Below are 16,139 nucleotides of genomic sequence, written 5' to 3' on the forward strand. Positions count from 1 at the left end.
TTGGATACCCCAGTGGGTGGTTGGGCACTGAGTGGCTCCCCAGGGAATGGTCACAGCCCCAAGGCTGACAGAGTTCAAGAAGAGTTTGGACAATGCTCTCAGGCACAGGGTGGGATTGTTAGGGTGTCCTGTGCAGGGCCAGGAGTTGGACTTTGATCATCCTTGTGAGTTTCTTCTAGCTCTGGATGTTCTCTGATTGTCATGTCTGTCTCCAAAATTCCAGACTGGCACCAAGGACATTTGCAAGGTAAATGTGACACAGAGTCAGTGTGAAACAGTGCCACAGGGCAGGAAACCATGGGATACTGATTATTTTTGTGTGTCCTACTTATTTTTAAAAAACTTGTTCATAAAAAGAAGAAAATCTCCATTTGTTACCATTCTGCTTGCCAGTCACAGGGCTTGTTCCTTCTCACCAATTGCTCTGGAGAGCAGCTTCAGTTTCATAATCCCAGTCCAGTATCTTTTTAATATCATGCTGTTACTCATATATTTTTCACATCAGGAAATGAAAATTACTTTGATGAAGATCAGTGCTAGTTTTAGCTCTAATATAGGATTAGTCTACTTTCCAATTCTTGGTTCTAAACAAAATTCGTGCCAACTGGAAATTTTCCAGTTGGTTGAAAAATGACATGGGAGCAGTTCAGTCAGGAATATTTGCTTTTTCACCCTGGGGTTCCTTCCATCTGTCTAATAAAACAATTATATCACTGTACGACTGAAATGCCCTGTGTCCTGTCTGGAATTGGATGGCACTAGTGGCTGTTGAGGCAGATGGAAACTTCTGCTTCTTTTTCTGCCTTTCTGTACCTGGTACAGAACCTATATCTCTCATCTCAGCCTTTTTGGGTGCTGGAATCTGCTTACTAAGTCCAATATCAGTATCCACCCAATTTGTCACATTTGTAAACAGGACATTTCCTTCTCTTCCAGCCCACTGATGATTTTGGTTTTCTTTTTACCACTTCCTTACATGTTTATTTCTGATATTTTTGTTTATGCCATTAATTCTGAAACACTGTTTACATGTAGTTGGTGTAGGTTTGCTAAAGACTCCACTTGACTGGAGGCAGTGTATTTCCATCCTTGGTTTATCTTCACTGTACAAAGAGCCTCCAGTCTCAGAGGCTGCAGCTCCTAGGAGCTGCTCAGATGTACAGACAACAGACCTGCTCGAGTAATTTGCAAATGAAGTGTAAGACAGGGAATGACAGATGGTCGGGACAGACTGGGAAGAACAAGGAACAGTCAAACAGCACAAGCAGAGCGTTAGACAGTGGTCACAGTGCTGCTAGTTGTGACTGTGGGGTCACTGACTGTGGGCTGCAGAGGAAGGCAAGAAATGATGATGATGAGAGGATGTGCACTGGTGGGTCAGGAGTTCCCCTTGTACCTTTTTTCTTATCAGTTAAATAACATTTATGGAGCAGCATGAGATTAGATTCTATTCCACTCTCCTACTTGGGTTTTTTTTTTTTGGTTTTTTTTTTTTTGCTTCGTAGTTGCTTTCAAAATTGTCAGTGTCCTTTCCAAATCCAGACAAGTTGACACTGTATTTTTAGTCCTGTTCGTGCAGTTTGCAGTGTTAGAGGAGAGGAAAGGGAGAAAGCACTCCCCATGACTGATGAGAACAGCTGAAATGCTATAAATGTTGATCACTGTAGGCAAAACAGTAAATCAGGAATGGGCAATGCAAGCATTTTATTTGTTTAAACTGTCCCATGGCTTGTTCTTGTTTATTTTCTAGTTTAACTGGGTTGACAGTGTCAGGGAATGAGTAGTGTGTATTTTATGTTTGTTTTACAACATTGCATCTCCAAGAATATAAATGAGACACAGTTTCTCAGCTCTTGGTGTTCCCTTTATTGTAGCTCATCCTTGCATTTAGCATTTTGCACACTGACATCCTGATTCTGCGTCACAGCAACAGAGGTGTCCCCTGACACTTCCACAGCCTCACTAACAGATTTTTAAGAGGCTGAGGTTTCTATACTCCAGCGGGGGGTTGTGTAGAAGTAAAGTGATTCAGAATGAGTTATGGAAACTCTGCTTCTACTCCCATGGTTTCCCATAAGCTGTCACTGTGACTGTGAGTCTCTCCTTGCCTCAGTATCACCACGCAAACAGGACAATGGTGTGGCCTCAGAAGGCTTGAGGAGATGAAATTGCAGTTGCCAAAGATCAGTGAAAAATAGTGTCATAAGAAGATGGATATTTATGTAGCTTTTCTTACAGTATCAAAGTTTATACAGTTAATAGGAAGAAATTCATTGCTCTGAGGGTGGTGAGGCCCTGACACAGGTTGCTCAGAGAAGCTGAGGCTGCCCATTCCCCACCATCATGTTCAAGACCAGATGGGACAGGGCTTGAAGCAACCTGGTTTAGTGGAAGGTGTCCCCTCCAGGGCAGGGGGTTGGAGGTAGGTGAGCTTTAAGGTCCCTTCCAACCCAAACCATTCTATAGTTCCATGAATGTGAATAGTTTTCACATAGCTTCTCATAATAAATAATTTCAGTCCTAGTTTTGAGCACAAGTTTGACCACCAGTCCCTTATTTACTATTCTCCCTAGTATTTCAGTTTGGTTGTGGGGTTTCTTTTTCTTTTCCTGGAGTGCCAGCCAACTATTTTTATGAGAGATACGGGCTTGTGTCTACATTAGCATTTTCAGTCTGAGCTGGGCATTCTCATGAGGCAGCTTTCCTGTTGCTCTTCATTAACTGTGCTTTTTGTTCACATCACAGAGCAGTTCATGAACTGGATGCCTTTCAGATGAAATTAATACAGAAAATGCACTGTAGTAGTGTGCCTGATATGCTCCAACTGCTAATGGGCATTCAGTCTGTGGCACCTGATCAGAAAGTCCTCAGCACCAACTGTTTTGCTGCAGAGATCTGTTCTTGGAACATTCCTTATTAATATAAATGTAGCAGCTTTTGGTAAAAACTAATTAAGGTTATTTTTCTTCCTTATTTTGTTTGCTAAATTAAAATAATAAGAACTTTAGAAACTTAGACACAGTAATTTGTTCTTGTGCTACCAATTAATTGTTGGGCTTAACAACAGGAACAAGACAAAATCAATAGCTGGTATTGTACTATAAACATTTTTAAACCCAATGCAGACAAGCCCCTTGGAGTTCACTACATACATTATCTATTCAGTTATTGTTTGAAGCAAACAAAAACTGGAGGGTTTTTTCAGGACAGTCTGACTATTTTCTTCAAATCTTTGTTCTCAGCATTATGTTTACCATTCTCAAGCTAAAATGTAAGGCTGCTATTTGGAAACAAGTGCCTTAAATCCTCCGCAAATCTGTTCAGGTTTTGATTTTTATTTTATTTTCCACTGCCAAACACAGTGCAAAAGAGGAAAAAAGAAAAGAAGGCAAGCATTAAGTGATGTTGCACAATAATGGTAGCCAGCACAGGAATCAAAAGTGGCTTTTCAGGGAACAAAGAATGATGTCTCTACAGAACACTCCCCAGCACTGGGGGTGAAACTAATGGATCTGTTCATAGAATGTGCACTTTGCCAGCTGGTTTGAAAGAGCACTTCCAGCATTTCAGGGAGCTCATACAGCATCTGGAACTGGAGTACTTCAGATATGGTGTGCTCAAAAAAGCTGTGGCTGATGATACAGTAAAATAACAGTGCTCCTATAAAGAAGAAATGTAAAGTGTGGATTTTTCTTTTAGCTCAATCGTTGGGTGTGAAATTGAATTGAGAACTCTCCAAACTATATTAAATCACCCCCTTGGCATTGCCACAGGAACAATTTATTTCATCTTGAAGGAGCCTTTGGTTTCCAGATCAGTGGAGCTAAGCAGGAGGAATGTGCGTCACATTGAGGTAAACAGGAATGTGAGCTGGTTAAAAACAGAAAAGGCAACGCAGCAAAATTCTGTGCCCCTGACATTTGTCAGCCTCTTCCGAAATGTGAATGCATTTCTGTTAAGCTTTGGGGCAGATATTATCTCTGTACCTTTTGTTGTGCTGATGGGTTGGAAGCCGAAGGTAAATTTATTTGGTTCAGCTGATTTTTCAAGAGTGAGATCTGTGTTGTTCTGTTCACTGGGATGTTTGCAGTGCTGTCATGCCGTGGTGAGCATGGAATGCAAGGAGGGCTGGTAAGGGAAGGATGCCTCTTCCTGCTGTACTCCCACTGTGAGGTGGGACCAGCAAACTTCTTCCAGCTCCCGACCTACTTTTGCCATCATGGCTCTTTGTGAGATGACGAGTTATAAATATCTTTACAACACTGTGTAATGTCTGTTACACTTTCTCAAAGTCCCTCTCTGGAGCAAGACACTGGATGTGTAAGCAGTAAGTATTGCATCAAATATTTTTGCTGTCAGAATGATTTTGGCACAATGTGGAAGACAGAACGCTCAATGCATCCTTCAGGATCTGAAGGTTTTACAGATGCCTCCAAACAGCCCTGATGTGTAAGGATAACACAGCAGGATGTGTGAGCCATGGAACAGGACTGTTTTGTGACCAGTGTGCTCCTATTTAGGGTTGGTTCACTGCAAATTGCTGAGCAACAAGGCCATTTAGCATCACTTCTGGAATACAAACTGTGCATTCTTTACATAGGAAAGCTTGGAAGTGTTAGGCCCTCCCTTTATCAGGATTGCAGTAGTGCAGGCAAATCAATCTTCATTTAACTGGAGAGAGTGAGATTTAGTGCATTTTGTAACACCACCGCTCTCAAAGTCCAGCCTTTAAATTTTTTTTGGCTTTACTATTTTATTTCATCTTCGGTTCACAATTTTCCTGACCTTTACCCCTTGAAAACAAGAGGAAGCCAAGCACAGAAAAACAAACAGACTGGACTGGGGTAGCAAACCTGGGTTGTTTTGTTCATGTACTGAAAGAATTGTTCAATTTTGGAAGATGCTAATTACTGCCATGTTTAATATAAATAAATAAACCCAAGCTCTTTCCAGCCCTATGTTAATGCTCTAATCTAACTTGAGGAAGAGATTAGCTAGGCTTTGCACTGAGTTCCAAGGTGAGGAACACACTTTTAGGCAATGCAGTAACCAGGAGGTCATTGCAGTGTACTTTTTAGTTCTGCTTACCTGGCCAAATAGCCAGTGTTCCCCAGTTTTGCCCCTTTCAAAACATTTCACATGTAGAAGTGTCCTCTTAAAATGTGCCCTGGTGAATGACAGGTGGAATGACACATTTTTCTGTTGCTGTTTCCAGCTGTGGGATTGTCTAAGGGATTCTCTTTGGTAACAGAAGTAACTTTCTGCAAACCAACATTCAGACAGTGTGAAATTTTTATTCAAATAATACTCTGCCCACCTTGTAAGGAGGGAAATAGGAAGATCCCACACTCTCAGCTACAGCTACCTACAGTGAAAGGTGAAATAAAAAGCTACAACCTGGAGACCTGTGCCTTAAGGGGATCTCTGAGTGGTAAATTTGTCTTTTATTCTCCTGCTGTTTCCTAAAGCCAATAGGACAAGCCTGTAGGAGCTCTCTGTTCATTGTAATTGGTTTAAAATATTTCCTCTCCTTACACCACTTCTGGAATTTTAACTGAGAATCAATCATGGTTTTTCATGTGCAGTTCCAGGATTTCCCACTGAGTTTCACCTTTTTGGAAGCAGGGAGTTTGATCCTTGATGAGGCTGTTGCTTACACTGGCTACTTGAGGGAGTTCTTGCTTTTAAGGAATTTTCACATGTAAGATGTATCAAGCTGCTTGCTTGTTTTGTGTGGCTCATTAAATAATTGTCAAAAGCACTTCAGGTGAACCCAGTTCTTTTAAGTTTTGATTAGACAAATCAGGATCCCTTTTTTCGTCTCCTTTTGTCTTTGAGAACCACAGAAATGCATAGTACTCTAATCTTTCCTTCTTACCCTTTTCATAAAAGTAATTAGGCTTTTTTCTATTTCAGGGCTAATGGCATTTTGATATACTACAGGTCTAGTGCTAAATAACCTGCTCAATTTAAGTCTAAATCTTTTAATAGGCAGTCTTTGTTTAATATCAACACTGTTGGTTATTTTAATTCTGCTCATCTCTTTCCTTGACATCATTTATTGATTTCCTTATACTTGGATGCAGCAGGAAACACCTCATACTTTGGGTTCTGCTTCCCAAGGCAAGATCACAGAATGCCAGAACAGTTTGACCTGGAAGGGACCATCTTGTTCCACCCCCTGCCACAGACAGGGACATCTCCCACTAGACCAGGTTGTTCAGGTCCCTGTCCAGCATGGCCTTGGACACTTCCAGAGATGGGGATCATCCACCTGTGCCTCCATTTTCCTTAATCATGGGTGAGAAGAGCCATACACAATATCCAGGCTAGGTCATTACAATACCCTTCATGTGGCATTGACGTATTCCAATCCTGAAATCATTTCCAGCTGATAATTCTGGACTTCTGTTTTATTATTTTTATTAAGTGTGTCACTTTAGTGACTCCTTTATCCCCCTAGATAACTGGTGTGCCCATCCTCTTTGCTATAAACAGGGAATTATTCTATTCTTAGATTGCTTTTGTTACAAGACTCTTCAGTGCATGGCTTCCACATGTTCTACCAGATTCTTTCTTTCTTCTCATGCCTCACGAGAGCTTTGTAGTGTTGCAACCAGCACGGCTGTGTGGAAACAGAATACATTCAGCTCTTAGATAGGAGCTTATGTCTTCCAGGGATGTTTATATCCAGTACAGAACTAATTTCAGGAAAAACTAATTTCGTAATTGTGAATTATATCTCATTCCCTATTGTGGTTCAGTCCTTGGAGTATCTTTTGCATAAATGAACAGGAAAAATTAAAATAGGAAAAATGCTTTCTTTCTTTGCTTGCAAAACTCTAGGAAAAGCATTAGGCTAACATTTTAAATCACAGCCATCTCCTAAATCAAATGTGTAGCAAGGGTGATAATGAGTGTAAACACACTGAATAATAAAATGTAATTTGGGTTCTGAGTTCTAGGGCTCTAATCCAAAGCTCACTGATGTCTGTGGAAAGGCTTCCATTGATTTGAATTAGAGCTTGGCTTTTGTCCTGAATGAACACAATACCAGTGGAGCTATTCATGAAAGAAATGTTTGGAAATAAATCACGGGAACTTGCTGTGTCAGAACCCAATTCACTTGCTAATTATGGCTGTCATGTTTTACAATGCTCATTGTGTTGATACTTTGTCATAGTCCCTCACGTGAACTAACCAAATTCAGTCTTAAAAAAATAATTTGCTGCCACTGCTGTAATTGGAAGGTTGTTTCTGGATCATTACTCTGATGTTTGAAACCTTCTTTAACTTCTAGACTAAATCTATTTATGCCAACTGTTTCCATTTGTTTTATGCCGACGTAGTCTTCTAGATTGACTCTGTACAGCGTAATTTATCCTTAGTCTGAACAGTTCTGGTAAACTATTGATGACACTCCCATCTCCTCTCAGGCTTTTCTTTGTTTTGCTAAATAAGCCAAGCATTTTCATTTCTCACTTAGCAAGTTGTTAATTCATAGGACTATCAAATGGTTAAAGATGGAAAAGACCTTTAATATCATCAAATTTAACCACTAACTCAGCACTGCTGTGTTGACCACTAAACCGTGTCACCAAGTGCCACATCCACATGTTTTTTGAGCACTTCCAGGGATGGTGATTCCACCAATTCCCTGGACAGCCTGTTCCAATGCCTGGCAACCCTTTCAGTGAAGAACTTTTTCCTAATATCCAATCTGAACCTTCTCTGGAGCAACTCAAGGCCATTTCCTGTTGTGCTGTCCATGTTCCGTGGGGGCAGAGTGTGACTCCCACCCAGCTCCACCCTCCTGTCAAAGAGTGGTAGAGAACCAGAAAGTCCTTCTTGAGCCTCCTTTTCTCCACGCTGAGCCCCCAAACTCCCTCAGCTGCTCCTCATCAGACTTGTGCTCCAGACCCTTCCCCAGTTCTGTTGCCCTTCTGTGGACATGCTCCAGCACCTCCCTGTAACCTTTATCTGGATCTGTTCCCATTAATCTGCTTAGGATACAGGCAACAAACCCTGCATTTTTAGTGAGGTGCAATAATAGTGCTCTATATAATGCTGTTAATACTCTCCTTGCTTTATTTGAAATACTTTTCCAGATATACCCAGTATGTTTTTTACCTCCCTATGGCTGCATTTCACTGATCACTGTTACCATGTGATTTACAGGGTCTTGGTCCCAGGTGAGCTCCCATTTAGTGCTAGAAATAGTTTTTAGTGCAGGAAGGCATAAGTTTGCCCTTGTCCTGAGAGGCTCTTAGCTGCTGTCTGTCACTCCAGCACTCATTTCTTCCTTGCATGGTGCTCTGTTTGTCCTCAGCATTGGCTGTCCTAAACGATAATCATCAATCTGGAGTAATCAGCAGCTTTAATTAGTACGGTCTTACTTTGTGCTAATTTTTTTTAATTTAGAAAACAAACAGACAAACAAAAGAACTTTGGAAACTGCTAGAGGCACTGAATGACGAGAGCTGACAGAAGGTGACATGAAAGAATTGGGGAAAGGTGCCCAGTGTTGAGCAAAGGAATAACGAGATGAGGAGAGGGCATGGGGCCCATGAGGGAAAAGTGAAAACTTGGTGAAATGAAGACTACTCATGTTTTCCAGAGCATTAATTGGACCTCATGGAGACATACTTGGGATGGATGAAGACACTCCAGAATCCCAGAAATAAATGCGTAACTCATGACTTTCTGCATTTCGACTTTTTCAGAATAGCAACTCTGCTGCTTAACTTTGGCTGTTTCCTTTTTTTGTTTTTTTCACAAGTTTTCAAAGTGCTCTGAAAGTCCAAAGACTTACTTTCTAAAAGCATTTTAAAAGTACCGAATCCTAAAAGCACTTTAAAAGTCCCGAATTGAGAGGATTATGAGTCTTGAATAATTTATCCACAAAACTTGAAAGGGAGAGAATTTGCTTAGGTCTTTAAAATGTATATGATAAATTTTCTTATAGATTGGAATGACTCTGAAAGACTTTTATCCAGATAAGTACATTCAGCAGATATTAGAAGTCACAGGCAATAGCAATTAAGGCAAGAGGCGTTTCCTGGGAATTAATATCAAGCTGGGAGGAGTGGGGATGGCTCAAGATGCAGCTGAGGGCCATTAACTTCACTTGATGATTAATGACCTCTGCTGAGGTCATTATTGTTATCAGCTGAAAACGTAGAAAAATCCAGATGTATGAATCTTGTTAATGGGAGTTGCAGTTTCAGTTAGTGCTGTGGAAGTGTCCCCACTGTGGATAGACTGCCCTGTATTAATATCAAATAGAGGGCTTGATTTCCCTCCTCCCCGTGGCATTTTCAGGAGCATTAATCAAAGCTGGATCTCTAAAGCTGTGTCAGTATCAAATTGAAAAGCAAGCAGAATAAAGTCCATAGTGCTTTAAAGTTCTCCCAGTTTGCCAATGGCATCCAGGACATAATCAGCCTCTTTTAGAGTTCTCTATCTCTCCCTTTCAGTGCCTAATGAGAGTGAGTCTCAGTGTAGTCCAGGAATGTGCCCAGCACATTCCTTGTGCTCACTGTTCTTGGACCCATGTTTGAAATTGTGTCCTCCCTAATTTTGTGTTACGCCCTCACCAAGATCTGGGCTCTGAGTTGTGTTACAGAGAGGGCAAGCACACAGCCCTGACTGGTGCAGGCAAATACTACTGCATCTGTACAGGGAGCATCTCTTTACTAATAAACAGGCAGTCAGAACAGATACTTCCCAGTGTCCACACGAGTCCATGCATTGTTCCTCCCCGCTTGGTGAAACTTTTTTATTACATGATGAATGATTTCATTGTTGACTCGTAGAGAAACTGAGAGCTCCTACAGGCAAATGTTCATCTTTCTGCTAATTTTTACCTTATGAGACTTCTCTTATATCTTGATCATCTTACCTATATGTATATATAAATACCTTGATATGTCTCACAGAACCATAGAATAGGGTGAAGACCTTTAGTATCATCAAGCCCAACCATTAACCTAGCGTTGCCAGGTCCCACACTAATATGTATTTAGGTTTTTTTACTTCAAGATGCTTTTAAAAATCCTTTTTAAAAAGGATTTCAGACCTCCATTAAAAAGGAGGTCTGAAACTGGTGATAAAGATAACATGAATATATAAGTTTTAATTAGTCACTTTATTTTTTTATTTGGACTCTGTTTCTGAATGCTATGTGAGTCCTACTTTACAAAGACACTGGGCCCCTGTCCCTTTCTCTTCCTTCCCCCAGCACTTTTTCTGTGGCCATTGTGAAGGTTGTAGCATCAAAATTCCAATCAGGACAGGACTGAGATGACTGCTGCTTTTGGCTGACCTTTATACAAATGCCACTGGATGTAGGCTTCTGCTCAGGAAGACGGGATTTTTCAAAAATATAAGCAAAGCTGATAAAAAGCATAACAGGTGTGAAATGTTGATAATTTGGACATAGGGTGGTAAGACTAGACCCACTTGTACAAACCTGTGCACTTCACACTGTTTTGGACATTTCTGCATGCCTTTAGTCACACTCTGCCAAACCACAGAGCTCTCGCCTCTCTTTTTTCTTTCTTTTTCTTTTTTCATTCCTCCAAAGTATCTCCTGTGGTGAGAGGAAGAGGTGAGTGAGGTCAGGCAGAATGAAATGAAAATCATGAAAGCTTAATAGACCATGGGGAGGTTCCTTTGAAAGGGTGCCAGCGATGGAATATCACTGTATGGGGAGGAAGACCACAAAGTTAGCAGTGAATGAAAGGAAATCTGGCACATGTGCCTTGGTGTGGCACAGCCCTGGCCATGGAACTGGGCTGTTTCCCTGTTAACTACTTAACAAATACCTCACTCTGGCATTAGTTACTCCCATGGTGCTGTTAGTGCTTCCTGATGCAGCTGCATTGTGCTTCAGGATATATTTTTCTAAAAAGTTCTGAATTCTTTGTTTTGCTTGTAAGCTCAATAGATGAGAACTGAAGCATTGATGAGATTACATAAATTGCATTTTCTTTTTTATCTTTTGTAGTCTCTACCAGTTATCCCTCTAAGGGAAAAGAAATGGTTTTCCGGGACGAGAAGTTGTAGTATTTTAAAACAGGTAAAAATGTGAGGACTTGCAGAGATACCAAAGAAAACAGAATCCTGGAGTGGTTTGAATTGTACAGAGCCTTAAAGATCATCTCATTCCAATTCCCCTCCATAGGCAGGGACACCTTCCACTAGACTAGGTCACTCAAAGCCCCATCCAGTCTGGCCTTGAACATTTCTAGGGATGGGGCATCCAGATCAGGTTATTGCCATTATACATTAGCTTATTGTAATTATACAAACCCTAAATGTAATAGCCCTCAGTGTATATTAAATGGTGTGGCAAATCATCTCACTCACTGGTTTTTTTTCCAGAATAAAGCAGTCCCAAAAGCAGGGGCTTTGGTCTGGCTGATTCTTCACCTAAGGCTTCAGGTCTTGATTGCACTAGTTTAAATGCTCAGATTTGATGTGTGACTCACTGGATGGCAGTCTGAAATCTGAGTAAATATGAAGGCTGGACTAAATAATAACTGCCCCCTTTCAGGCTCAGCACTTTATGAATCTATGCTTGTGTGGATTAAAAGATCTGTACAAGTGTCAGAACTGATTTAAAGACATTGGGTTTATTTGATGGTGTGGAGCTATTCCTCTGTGTGCTCACAGCTTGCAGAGAAATCAGAGTCTGAGCCTCCAAGGCTGCCGAGATGCCTTGAATTTCTGTTTACCTCCAGATCTATGAATGTGGTAAATTTCAGACCTTTCTTTTGTAATGTTAAAATATGCCTATTTTTGTCATGAGCTTTTGAACTTTTTTCTACAGCTAAGCATTTTGAAGTCTGAAGTTTTTCTTTGAGACAGATCACTGTTTTCAGCTGCCCAGTTTGTTTCCAGATGCTGCAGGACCTCTCAAAGAACAAGAGTATACCCTCTAAGTATTTAAATAACAAAACATTGAGAAAAACATACTATGCAATACAAAATGACCCTGCAGTGCTGATGTGGATGTAACCCTCTGCTCCAGCCTTTGTCTGCTGGCTCCATTGTAATTCAACACAATGGTTGCTTCTGCACAGATGAGCAGATGAGTTGTCTGGTGTTTTCAGTCATGTGTCCTTTCAGCTCCATTTCATATGTCACTGTCACAGGTTTGCTCAACTTTTATGAGAAGTTCAATACCTGCTGGGTTCTCAATTTGCAAAGTTCAAAAACCTTTTGCAAAGTTCAGCACTACCAGACCAGTGCTTTCCTTAATTTCTTTTCACAGAGCCTTTATTTTCCTATGGACACCTGTCCCCAAAGGCCACAGGTTGAAACTTCCTGGTGAAACTGTCTTCAAGTTTCAAATTGTTCTTTGACACAGATTGATAGGACAGAGCACAAAGTTAATCTTCAGCATTATTTCTTTTTCTTTTGCAGGAGAAATTTGAAGGTTTGTTCCGTGCCTATGATGACTGCGTGACATTCCAGCTGTTCAAAAGCTTCAGGCGTGTGCGGATAAATTTTAGCAGTCCCAAATCAGCTGCTCGAGCCAGAATAGAGCTGCATGAAACACAGTTCAGAGGGAAGAAGTTAAAGTTGTATTTTGCACAGGTAATGAAATCTGGAATCTACTTCTGTGTTAGTACATAGCTTTTACAGAAATACTGTGCATTAACACTGAATAAAAGTAGTAAAGGCTTCTTCCATGCCCAATCTCTCTGATAACAAAGATTACTTAAACCTCCTTGTGTTGACTGAGCTGTTCCTGCCCTGAGGGTCTGCAGTGAATTTAAAGGACCACTTAGGACAAAAGTTGTTCATTCAACACACAGAATTACATATCTTAGAAGTGATTTACAGCAGTGGGTGTTGTTTGTGGGTAATTCTCTTAACGAAACATAAGAAAGGACTAATGTAAAGAATCCAAGTGAATAAAAAAAGGTTGAGCTGGATTACTTACTTGGCTGCAGCCCTGAGCCACAGTCAGGCTTCCTCTTGCCTTTTTGGCTTCTCCTTACTGAATACATGAATTACAAATACTGAATTCTCTAAAAGCACTTTATTGAGTCCAAGTCAAAGGAAGAATGTCGGAAAGAACAACACTCTCAGCTTGGGGCCGTAGATGATTATATCCATCTATTGGAACTGTCAGGTGGGGGTTCAGTTCTCCTTGGCCAGGGGAGGGAGAATGCAGATATCCCAAAGCCTGGGCCCCAGCCAGGATATAGAAAATTGAGGGAATCTGAGAACCCAACCACCACCTCTTCTGAATGTGTTTTAATAAATTGGTGTGGCCACTGTGGCTTGTGAGATACCCACTAATGTTTATGAGCAATGTAGATGTGCTTTGAGCTGCCAGATTGGCCCTTCAGAGGTTGAAGGTCAAGGGCTGGCTCGTTTGAAAGTATCAAGCAAACTCAAGCGGCTGTTAAATTATGAACCTCTTCATCCTGATCAGAATAGGAGCTGTTTTGAGCCTAGGCAGGAGCACAACCACAGAAGATGGGAAGCTACAGCTGTGAAAAAACAATATGCTTAACGAGTTAGATGAGCTGAGAAGGTCTTACAGCTGGATTTAGGTGTTGAGAATCTGCCTCAGTCCCATTTTCTATGCCTTAATCTCCTACATCTGGCTCTGATTTTTTTTTTTAAGGTTTCAAAACCTGCAGTTAAGCAGATCTAAGAATCGTTTCATTCTAACTGCACAATCAAGAGGCTAATTGAAAACTTGGGATAACAAGAAAAAGAAAAATGTACACAATAGTGATTAGTCTCCCTATCTAAGCTGATTTCCTGCAGAGCCATTCTGGCCTGCACTATGCTCTCCAGTACACATAGAGTTACAAGACCTTATTAGCTGTGTCCAGGGAATGAAGATGTGGAAGCAGCACTGTGTCTGGAGCAGTGCCTGGCCTCAGCCAGACTGAATAACCACTCCCAGACCTAGAAGTACCAGGGAACATGGAGTTGAGAGATCCAGACTGGCTCTTTGGAAACCCCATTCTGGCATAGCAGGGTGCCATCCCCGCACCCTGGTGCGTTTGCTGGTATGGAAATGCAGTTTATTGCTTTTGTGCTCAAGCTGGTTTTAACCTTGCTCAGATGATTGCAGTGCAATTCATATATGTCTAGGCTTTTTTAACGTACCAGAAAAGAGCAGGAATTTAGATAATTTAAGATGGAAATAAAATTAGGACACTCAGTTGCAAATGACTAAGGAACATCGTAGATTCCTTTATCATTTAAACTAAAGAAATCAACTCCTTAGAAATTTTTTTAGAGTTACTTTTAAGGCCTTGGTGCAGGAGTTACTTGTGTAATGTCACTTTTTATTTAGGCATTTAGACCAGATCACAACAGTACCTTTACAGCCTCACAAATCTCTGAACTAGCAGCTGTGGCTAGCAAAGCTTTGTATTTATCCTCAGAGAACGTACACAATAGCCACAGACATTTCAGCTTTGCTGATGTAACAGCCCCACACTGTGCATTTACTGCAGAGGCACCATCTGTAAGGCTGAAATGAAATTCATCTCCAGGCCTTCTCTGCTGAGACTGACGCTGAAACCCTGCCTGGGTGGCATTTAGGATGAGAAGGGTATGATTTGAGCAGTCATTCCATGTAGCCATCCTGTGTGGATGAGAAGCTGGACACGAGCTGGCAACATGCACTGGCACCCCAGATATCCTGGGCTGTGTCACCACAGTGTGACCAGCAGGTCGAGGGAGATGGCTCTGATCTGGAGAGATCCTACCTGGAGTCCTGTGTCCAGCTCTGAGCATCTTTGTGGCTTCCTCTGGACTCACTCCAACAGGTCCATGCCTTTCCTATGCTGTGGACCCTCTGCTGTGGAGACAGGCTGGGAGCTGGGGGTGTTCAGCCTGGAGAAGAGAAGGCTCCAGGGAAACCTCGCTGTGGCTTTTCATTAGTTAAAAAGGCTTACAAGAAAGATGGGAATGGACCTTTTAGCAGGGCCTGTTGTGATAGAACAAGGGGCAAATAGTTTTAAACTGAAAGAGGGTGGTTTTAGACTGGATAGAAGGAAAAAAAAATTACAGTAGGAGTGGTGAAACACTGGTACAGGTTGCCCTGAAATTGAGTTGAGAAATTGTGGATGCCCCATCCCTGGAAACATTCAAGGCCAGGCTGGATAGGGCTCTGAGCATGGCAGGAGGGTTGGAGATGACCTTTAAAGGTCCCTTCCAACCCAAACCGTCCTGTGGTTCTGTCCTGTACTAAACATTGTCCTTGTTATGCTTTAAAGATTCAGACCTCTGAGACAGATGGAGACAAGCTTCATTTGGCACCACCACAGCCTGCAAAACAGTTTCTCATCTCGCCTCCAGCCTCCCCACCTGTAGGGTGGCAACCAATAGATGATGCAACACCTGTCATCAACTACGACCTCCTTTACGCAGTTTCTAAGCTTGGACCAGGTAAGCTTGTAGTGCTTGTGTGAAAATGTGACAGGAAAAGCAGATGAGAAATATCAGCCTAGATAATAACTGTAGAGGGAGTTGGCACAGAGATGGAAGTTGCATTAAAGTTTGGAATTCAGTTGATGAATGTCACCTGGTTCTTTCCTTCAGAATGAGTTTTGCCATGTGTAGGCATAGACTGTGTGTTATCTGCAGCTTGTGAGAGCTGATCAAAGCTTTACTTACACAATTTGTTGTACTGGGGTTTGTGCCTAGATGAGACAACTGATGGTTTAGGTGGGGACTGGACAAGTGTTTGGCTGTGGATGTGAGGAGTTTTTGCTGTACATGACATCTGCTCAGTGCTGCATTCCGAGGTGCAGATTTCTTACAGGCACCTCCACTGGAGTGGAGAATTTCTCACATTGTTTGTTGAGAGAGAACTTCTGTTCCCCAATCCCAGTGGGATTGCTCTGTTAGGAATGCTCATTTCCTGCTGAAAACTATGCAGAAGGAATGGGCTAAGTTGTAGCCTCTGTTAGCACAGGATAAATGTCAATGGATAATGCATCCAGGCTTTCTTCTGCCATCCCATCTTCAGCTAATGCCAGCAATTGAAGCTAGCTGGAATTTTCAAGCAATGCTTTCCCTTGGAAAATGCTCATCTGATGAAACCAAAACTTTACATAGGAGAGGGTTACTTTTGATTTATTAAGTCATCTTTACAA

The 16,139-nt window shown here is 41.5% G+C and overlaps 1 protein-coding gene across 3 annotated transcripts in view; it reads left to right on the forward strand.

Moving 5' to 3' along the window:
* RCAN2 (regulator of calcineurin 2) overlaps positions 1-16,139 on the forward strand; it is an 82,626-nt gene that overhangs the window by 53,795 nt on the left and 12,692 nt on the right. For all 3 annotated transcript variants that reach the window (XM_085057052.1, XM_085057051.1, XM_085057053.1), the window contains 2 exons: positions 12,430-12,603; positions 15,258-15,429. In XM_085057052.1, coding sequence (XP_084913178.1) covers positions 12,430-12,603; positions 15,258-15,429 — 346 coding nt within the window. The remainder of the gene's footprint in view (positions 1-12,429; positions 12,604-15,257; positions 15,430-16,139) is intronic.

The sequence above is a fragment of the Lichenostomus cassidix genome, chromosome 3, assembly GCF_008360975.1.
Source record: "Lichenostomus cassidix isolate B80296 chromosome 3, HeHo_3.0, whole genome shotgun sequence".
In the NCBI taxonomy this organism is placed as follows: Eukaryota; Metazoa; Chordata; class Aves; order Passeriformes; family Meliphagidae; genus Lichenostomus; species Lichenostomus cassidix.